General features: G+C 35.6%; 1 protein-coding gene across 1 annotated transcript in view; it reads left to right on the top strand.

The window, feature by feature from the left end:
- The window catches only part of LOC106457566 (E3 ubiquitin-protein ligase RNF185-like), a gene marked incomplete at its 5' end in the record, with an annotated part of 68,648 nt that extends 59,285 nt beyond the window's left edge, over positions 1–9,363 (top strand). Inside the window, 2 exons of the mRNA XM_013916998.2 lie at positions 7,004–7,121; positions 8,675–9,363. Coding sequence (XP_013772452.2) covers positions 7,004–7,121; positions 8,675–8,769 — 213 coding nt within the window. The remainder of the gene's footprint in view (positions 1–7,003; positions 7,122–8,674) is intronic.
- Positions 9,364–9,916: the final 553 nt, after the last annotated feature.

Genomic DNA, 9,916 nt, shown 5'->3' with positions numbered 1-9,916 from the left:
TGAGTACTTTGTTCCAAAATCCTAGCAAAGTCAGAAAATCGTAACTCAACATGCGGTTATACAGCTGCCTTGCGTCACTTCTTGTTTCACTGGTCTCGTTTTCATTGTATGTCATGTCTTGGAGAACTTGAAGTATCTCCTTAAGGTAGTTGTTGATGGGCTTTATTGCTTCTGTCCTTGCACTCCACCTGGTTTTGGACTGCAACTTAGCAACCACAGGTACGGTGTTTTTGAGTTTTCCCAGCACTGTGTTGAACAAGAGAAGAACACGTAGAGTTTTGATGATTCTAAAAAATGTGACCATCATTGTATTCTGCTTGGCTGCATGTACACCCACCAAGTTGAGTGAGTGATTGTTGCAATTCACAAACACTGCCAAGTTGTTTTTCTCACTTATTCTTTAATGAATATCACTTCTGTGTCCAGCCATTACAGCAGCATAGTCATAGCACTGTGACAGACAATCTTGTAGCTCCATTTCATCCTTCTCTAGCTGTTGCAAGATGTCTTTAACTAAGCTCTCAGCATCTTTCTGTCTTATCTGGATAAAACCAAAGTAGGACTCTCTAACACGGACTATTTTTCCTCTCAAAATCAGTTTCCACGTACCTCACTACTTCTGACATCTCCTCACGGGGTGCCTGATCAGGAGTCGAGTCGAACATGAGACCATAGTACTTGGCTTTACGAATGCTTCTCAGTAAACTCTAGTGAACAGTGGATGCCATCATGTGGATGAATTCATTCTGGACACCCGGTGAAAGATAAGACGTGGATCCAGGATGACTTTCCACACGAGTGGGGTGTTCTTTCATGACAAGGTCAAAGATGGCCAGTAGTTTCAGTAAGCCAAGGAAATTTCCCACATTGGAGTCATAGTCTAGCTGAAGTGACTCCCTGTGTCCTCGCAAAGCCAAGTTTTGAATCGCAAGGAATTTTATGCAGTGAAGGATTCTCGTCAAGATATCACACCACTTCTTCTATTCATTCTCAATCTGTGACTGAAATTCCGCATCAATAACTCCTCTGTTTTCAGCTAAATTTCTTTCCATCGTGTGAAGCACTCCCAGTGATTCTTAGCATTTTTCATGAACACTAATCCTTTCATGTGCTTTCCACTGATTGAATCCACTTTCCTGCTCCAATGAGGACTGATGGTCTGACTAGGAATAGAGTAGACAACAAATACAAAATGCAGATTTTTTAGAAGGGGAATAGACCAGCCATGAGCGAGTCACTTCCTCACCATGACCATTTCCCAATTTCCTCTTGAACCAAGTTTTGTTCATTGAGCAGTTATTTGTTAGTAGGAAAGGCCACTCACTTTTCTGGAAATACTTCGATCCCAGCTTTATTATTTCTGTTCTCAATGTGTCAGGCAGAATTGCTTTTCCAGTATCCTTGTCAAACTTCAGAAGTCCAATGTCATGCTGTTCAATCATTTCTGGTATGACAGTTCGAGGCTCTTCAACACCATCCAATTCACTAGGTTCAGTGTCGTCAGGTTCAGTCTTGTCAGATAAAATCTCATCCATAAACTCAACATCACCACCACCATTGTCTACCCCTCCTGTCATGTCCATGTTCTTTCTGGCAGCCTCACTCTTAATCTCGTTATACTTGGATTTATGACTTGACTTTCTCCTTGGCTTGTGACGCATTTGTACTTGATCCACCTTTGAATTCTAACAAACTTGTAGCTGGAGCAGGCGACTCCATGGAACATGTCGAACTACTTGTTCCGGGTTTTTCAAAGAAGTGCATGAACAATTTGCTCGACTTCTTGGCTTCTTCTTCCTCCAACTTTTGTCTCTTCCGTTCTTCAGCTCCACTTTCCTCTTTCTTCGTGAAGAAATGTTTCATGGTTTTTTTTACACAATGCTCTGAAATAAGGAAATGGCACTTTTAATAAGAACATTAAATTTCGTAGATTTTGCACAAAATTCTGGACTACCTCCCTAGATTGTGCAGGAGAATGGTCTTATTGCCAGTTGGCACTGAGCAGTAGTACTATGAGGTATGTGGTCATGTTGCTCCCAGCACTGTACTTTTACCTAATAATTTATATAAGTGGTTTAACAATTAGGCCATCCTAGTGCTTCTCACCCATGATAATCAAAGACAGATCATACATCTGAAGAAAATCCTTTTTTCACTATTCGAGGATGGCTTGTCTGACTTGAATAGAAACTGCTCAGTAGCACCCCCCTTCGAGTGGTGCCCAGGGTACATGACATACCTGCCATACCTTAGGTACACCACTGCTATAAACTAATAATAAGATTCTAACCAAGTTTTCTGAAAAGTTTTTCGTGTTTGATAAATTCTAAAGCAGCTACCTAAACATAGACCAACCTTGCATTCTGGACATCATGTTGTTACATTGGTAGTCTTTTTTTTTTTCTCCCTTGCTAGTACTAGAATATACAAAACATCTGGGTTGCTGCTTTTTTTTTGAGTTCCTGTTTAAGGTACATCTTCAGGATAGTGTCTTTCCATAAAATTTACAGCACTCAGACCATCAATGTTACCACTCACTGTTCTACTAGGCCTGACACTAGTCAAGGTACCATATTTTTCAAGAAGTTGCCTTATAAACTCCCTAATGAAATATGTGAATTTCAAATGGCAATCACCCATTTTGACTAGGTACATATTATGAGCATTTAGCGCAAATAGGCCCATCTAATGAAAAAAAAAGCTTCTGGTACCACTTTACACACATTCTGTGGTGGCCAATTGCATGTCAGTTTATCAATATACTGTGTATTATGAGTGTAGTCAATTACACAATCTGGCTTTTTGACAATTTTATTTGTTTTATGATTTTCCCTTTCACTGTTAACCATTTGTCATTTAAGAAAAGTGGTAAGCATTATCACATTACGTTTATCATCCCAACCTATAGCCAACAAATTACCACTTTTCTTCCCTTCACATTCACCAGATTTTAGCTTAGCAAACATAGGAACATTCTTCCTGTTATGGTTCCACGAGTGCCAATATTACATGAATCCAATTATAAAGATAGACCAGGACGAGAGTACCAATTATCAATGTACAACAGGTGGCCTTTCCCTTAGTATTTCTGTATCAATTTCTTCACAATGGCACCTGAAGCCCCATGAGGATCTTTTTTTAGCAACGTCAATATCAGTACCTGTAGAAACAACAAAATCCAAAATAATTCCTGTTTCACAATCACAGTGAACTTGGATTTTTATTCCAAATCTATGACACTTTAACGGTGTGTATTGCTTGAATATCAATCTCCCCTTGAATAACATTAAGGATTCATCAATTACAATTTTTTGAAATTGGCAGAAAAAAGCATAAAACTTTGTCTTCAAAATAGTAATCACTTCCCTTATCTCTTACAATCTATCACTTTCATCAGGAAGCTCATTATCAGTAAAATGAATGTACCTAAGTAGTTTAAGGAACCTGTCTCTTGTCATTTATTTTCCAAAAACATCTGTAGCAATCATAGCGTCTTTTGACCAGTACTTTTTTATTGTTCTTTTTTTCACGAGGCATTAGTAAAATAAGTTAAAAAAAAAAAGGAGTACATCTCATCAATTTTTGTCACACTCCAATGCTGGGTTTTCGCTTTTTGATGTACATCATAACTGTGTAAACAAAATTCACGATACATATTAGTATTGTCTACAGTCTTCTTCATAAGTTCACTATCGAAATAGGCTAGAAAATATTCAACAATTGATGCATTCTCTTGAATAGGAAATGAATCAAAAATTCCCAAATTTGCGTTAGAGAATGAACAGTCACGAGGCACAAAATCATCCCCATTCTTCCATGTAATATAACCAGTATCACTATTATCTGAACATACCTCAGGCTCACTTTCATCCCTTGAAATATTATCGCTGTCTGAAGGAATGTCACTCAAATCAAACAATTCTTCTTAATCACTCCATTCATTTATAATTTCACGCATTGATCGAGGGCTAAAAGGCCTTTTTTGGTACGCATGAATGAGGATGACATGACGATTCGTCCATGATAAAAATAACTGAAAGAAAATGTATCTAATTCAAATACCGCTCATTGTTTTACAGTAAGTACAGCCTTCGATAAATAGATATTTCATTTGCTAGCATGTGATAATGTAGAGGTAGCTGGATGGTTCAGTGGATAGTATCTAATGATGCAAAGGTGCTTATCCAATCAAATTATGACTTTAAAATGCATTAACCAATGAAAGCAAGGGAAAGAAAGAGAGCAGAGTCATAGTGATTTTAAAACTGCACCCGTCTTTAATAAATAGGAATGTGTTTATATACCTCACCTGGCTCTCAAGCAAGATACGTAGTGTTTATTTACCACACCTGACCTTAAAGGGTTAAACAAGGAGGTAGAAAAAGTGTGCCTGCATATGTTCCACATATACATTAGCTTCACATACTCATTTCATAATGTGATCAGAATCACATCTATGGTAAATAGCTCTTAAATTTATACTAAAATAAAATCAAAATATTTTAAAAGTGACTATTGTTTTTAAGGTATTAATCCCTTTGTTATTAAAATGCTTTTACAATATAATTTGTATGTATATTAGACTCTGGCTGTATTCCTATTGGGGTACTCCAGGACTGAATGCATTCACCACCCACCTGAATTCCTAGCTACCAAGGTTTTGGTCCCCAATTCCACATCCTTTGGCTGTAGCTGTCAATGCCTTCAGTCAGAATTGGGGACTGTTCCCTTTGTGCCTATCTACTCATCCATCTTCTTTCTCATGTCCTCTTAGTCATTCAAGCAACTTTGTGGCATGTCCTCTTAGTCATTCAAGCCACACTGTGGTATGTCCTCTTGGTGGCACCACTTTGGCTGATGCAGCTGTTCTTTCTACTTCTGTGCCTGCTCTTTCTGATACCTCCTCTTCCTCTACCCCTCTCACTCACCCTCTTAAGACAACTTCAGTTGGGTACACAACATCATTCCCATCCAGCACTCTGTTTTTGTCTAGTCCCTTGCCAGATGGACAAGATTTTCCCCATGGGTTGCTTCCCTGATTTCCCATTCTGTCTTTCCTCCATGCCAGTTTACCAGTGTAAGTAGTATGTCTACTGCCATTGGTCTTCCTTCCATGGATTTTCTTCATCCCGTCCTACTTTCCCACATGTGACTTCCTTCCCTACTGTTTTTTTTTTACCAGGAGCTTTCGGTATCCACTATTGTTGATTATTGTGAGGCCTTGTCAGCCACAAGATTTCACTGTGTCTTCACTTCTCTGGTTCTCACCCTATTGTTTTTGTTCCTTTTCCACAACCCCATCCTTCTACCATCCTTGCTTGGAAAGTCGTGATCCATGCCCTTACACTTTCTCCCTTTGAGCCTATCGCATCCTTTTTCTTATCTCTTCTTACAGGGGGGTACTGGTGTTGATTAGAGCTGGACCAGCCACATAAGACCACATATGTAAGTGGCCCTGGTATCCTTCTCCTACCACGAATTGGACGCTTTATTACAGTTCTGTTGATAAGTTCTGGTGTTGGTTGAGGTTAAACTCCCCCTTGCAGTCTGCTGCACCCTAGTAGCTCTACAACAGGGGTTCCTTCATTTAATTTATAGGGTCCCTCCTTGTTTCTGCCCTTATTGTGACACATAATTTTCATGGTCAAAGAGTATACCTGGCTCAAAAGTGGTGCAGTCTCCCATGGGTGTGTCTTACAAACTCTTTATTCACACACCCCATGGGCTTTCTTTGGACATTTTCTGAAGGGGGGGGGGGTCATCTAGGTAATGTTACACCAGTCCTTCCACTAAGTGAGTGTGGGATTCTAGTTGTTCTGTGAGAAGAGGTAAGATATCATATTGGAAGTTAACATTTCCTACACCGAACATGTATTTCTGAAAGATTCTTACCTCTTCTCACACTTCCCTTTCTTACTGTCCACTTTCAGTGTTTTTTCCTTTTCTGTTGCTCAATCTCAAAGTGATTTTGGGCTAAGCTGCATAGAGAGAGTCAGTTGTGCTGGGAGTTTTCATGCTCCTATTGGTGGAGAGTTGTGGCATGCTCATTTGTGTGATATCATGTAGTTGTCTCACACAAAAACGTGAGGTAGGTGGGAGTGTCAAGGCTAGTGGTGAGCAAAAATGTGTATATATATATATATATATATATATATATATATATATATATAGAGGGCAGTACAAGGTGAGAAAAGCTGTTCTGTGAGTAAAAGTAAGAATATATCAGAAATACTTTTTCAGTGTAGGAAAATGTGATCTTTCATACAATAGAGGGGAGCAATCCCATATGTAAATATTTGTTTTTCATACTAATTTTTATTTGCTGTTTCCTATGTAACTTCTTTCTTGTACTGGTTTCAAGTGACAAACCACATAACCTTAATCAGTATGTTCTAACTACAAGAAATTATTATTGATTAAATGTTGATTTTTTTGTAGTTTGAATTTCATTTTTTAGTAAATATAAGCAGATTGTTAAGAATTAAGAAAATGATTTTGTCTTAACATATAAGTGAGAGAAATGGGTAAGAGATAAACTTGTACTTCAGGCATTTTCAAGAAAAACACCAAAGATTACAAAGTTATTGAACAAGAGAAGTTATAAACTCAATAAAATTAAAAATGGACTCAGTATTATTACAGACCATAACACTAATGATGATACAATAAACCTGACTGATCTAAGAGTTGAATGCTTTGTTTTTGATATTCAAGCTGATTCAAAAATCTGGATTTGCAAATGTTGAAAGTATTTTGTGTGTCTTTTAATGAAGAATGACATGTATGTAAGAACTGCTATTTGTTTACTATCTCTTGCATTTTTAGCAAAATATTATTTTTAATATCTATGTATAAATTTTTATAAAGAGATAACTTAATAATCATTGGTATGTCCTTGCATTATAATATGTTATTAAGTGATATGATAAAAACCTTGCTTCTAAAACATTGTCAGGTTTAAAGGCCAGAATTATTTGGATTTTGAAACATTTTTTCTCCCTAGTCCTTCCCAGGTTTCGGATTTGGAGATGGAGGGTTTCACATGTCTTTTGGCATTGGTGCCTTTCCATTTGGATTCTTTGCTTCAACTTTTAACTTTGGTGATGGTCGTCCAGCACCATGTAAGTATTTATTTTATTTCCTTAGAATTCAGATTTGTTTGGCTTAGAACTTTAAGTTTATTCCTTGACTGCTTTCGGATATGAAAGATCTGTCATTCCTGTCTGCACTGTTTGTCCTATGTATCAGATCTCAAACATTCATTATATCCTATGCAATCATTTTTATTATTGCTTTCACCATTAGACCAGATATCAGATACAGAAAGTAAGTATCACTTGTTGTTTTTAGCAGACACAAGGCAGCCAGTAGATTGAGATGTACTACATATAATTATAAGACACAATAAAAATTAGTCATACTGTAGTTTAAATAATAGATTTAGGATATTTCCACCAATATAAAAACATGAGAGTACTACTACTATTTCAAAATAAACAAACCAAAGCTCAGGTGAAACAGATAATGAACAACATTCATAGGTAATATTAAGTTATCTTAGCCCTAAATGTAGTGTACTTGGCAGATTTGCATTTACAGGGAAGAATCTGGGTGATGAGGAATTTGATTCAGCATGTGATTTTATTGTGGGTATGGCCACTTCTGAAGGTCATAATGATTAAACATGTTCTAAGAGTACTTGATAATTTTAGTACAAGAAACTGCCCGTTTGGTCATAAAACCATGTTTGATGCTATATGTGTTGTGGAGTTTCTTGACAGAAAGGCTTGTGACCCTCTATAGTTATTGGTCACTGTAGCCAATGAGCAGAATTGGTTGGTTTAGGGAACTGTAAACCTTAAAATAATAAAGTTATTGAAGATATCCACAGTTGAGAAGTTGGCCACTGTATTTCAACATTCACTTGATTATAAAGAACAGGACAGTGAGGAATAAGCTACTATGGAATGCTAAATTTATGAGAATAAGGCAAAGTATGGAAGATCCAATTTGAGTAGCTTAATGTGCTTCTTTGCAAATTATTAATTTGTTGCATAACTAATCAATAACTTGTGACTTAGTATCCAATAACTGTGTTGAACTTGAAGTTTAATGTAGGGAAGAAGAAAAATTATGCACTTCAAAAATCAAGAGATGGATATAAACACAACAGTATTATATTTATTTTTAAAATTATAATAATAGTAATAGTATTTAATTTCTTGATAATTTACTGAGATTTGAAATATTTTAACAAGAGGACTAAAACATCTTCAGAAACTTCAATATGTAACATCACAAAGTTAGTGCTTACTGATATTTATTTGACTATAGAAATAACTATGTTTAAGAATATTACTGTGTTTAATATATGAGAAATCAATTTAATATAATATCAGTGAGGTTTAAAATTTAATTTTGACCTCTTACTGTAAATGCTGTAAAAACATTTTCTGAAATCAAGTTTTCTGAGAAAAATAAGAAGTGCATCATGGGTGACATACTGAATTATAATTTATTCTGTGTGTGCGTGCACGCGTGTATATATATTTAATATAATTATTTGACATATATTTGAAGTAAATAAAAAGTTAGTTTTTTCTACTGTATATGTTGCTGGAAAAGTAATTGATGTTCTTTTTGCAAGATAATGCTTGTATTTTGGTATTTTCAGCTCCTCACTCACCAGAGTTTCAAGAGGACCAGTTTTTGTCCAAAGTTTTCCTCTGGGTAGCTATTCTGTTTATTGTTTGGTTGCTAATTGCATAATGTCTGCACTGAAAAAGATTTAATCCCTAGGAATATGTAAATGAATATGTTGAAATTAGAAGGTTTTTACTTATTATGTATATTCAGGTCTCTCCCTTGTGTTATAAGTGAAATCATTGTGTACAAAACAGAAGGTTAATTTCCTACAAGAGAATGCTTTTATAATTATATTCTGTGTTTGTACAATAACATAAAATAAAGTCATTAATGGAAACATGAGGTGCTTTATTATATATTGACTAAATAGCCAGATCTTTCTCTAAAGGACTGTTTATCATGGTTTTTATAGCTGAAGCATATATAGACCAATCTTTCTGTATAGATTGAAGCAATCCTAGATTGTTACTTTACACTGTGATATTCACCTGTTTCTGCCCAACAAAGTATATACCACTTGGTGCAAAAATAAAGAAGAAATGCTTTTCTTAACAACATAAGAAATTTTTGATTGGTCATTCAACATTATATGTAATTAAATCACAAATGTTAAGATCCTTTAATACTGTACTCAGGTGGCAACTCTGTACTTCCCATTTAACATGTAAAGAGAATCCTCCTTACATGTTACAAATACATCATATATTTCATTTCATACATCTCTGTTTCATATATTTATTTGTGGAAATTGTTTTGTTATATGTTGATATTTTCTGAGAAGTATCCTAAAACTATTCTTAAATGTATTGCAGTTGGACAGTGTGTATGTGTGTGGTTTCTTGAAAATGTCTTCTAGACTATTATGAGGGAGAGATTGTGTTGCTTAAATTATATCACTTCTCATGAGTAAATAGATATTTTAAAAATTCCACTCAACTTTTAGATGTTGGCACTGTGATTACAGGGTTCCAAAAAAATTTGGAAAATCAGATAGTCGGGGAAAGTTGGACTATTATTCAGGGAAGTCAAATTTTACATGTTACAAAACATGAAATATGGAATAACAATACAGACTAAATATAGAATTTATAGTCACATGAAAGAAAAACATTTAAAAATATTCTCCATCTAGTGCAGTTGTCTCTCTCAAAAAAAAAAGACCTTTTACAATGTACAGTGTTGACTACAGCAGCATTTAGTAATGCTGAGTAATGAATAGATCAAGGAAAACTTGGAGATATTACAGGAAAACAAATATAAGAATTTGTGT

This window comes from Limulus polyphemus, unplaced genomic scaffold (genome assembly GCF_000517525.1).
Source record: "Limulus polyphemus unplaced genomic scaffold, Limulus_polyphemus-2.1.2 Scaffold346, whole genome shotgun sequence".
In the NCBI taxonomy this organism is placed as follows: domain Eukaryota; kingdom Metazoa; phylum Arthropoda; class Merostomata; order Xiphosura; family Limulidae; genus Limulus; species Limulus polyphemus.
The sequence above is the reverse complement of the archived record's forward strand: the minus strand, read 5'-3'. Positions and strand labels throughout refer to the sequence as shown.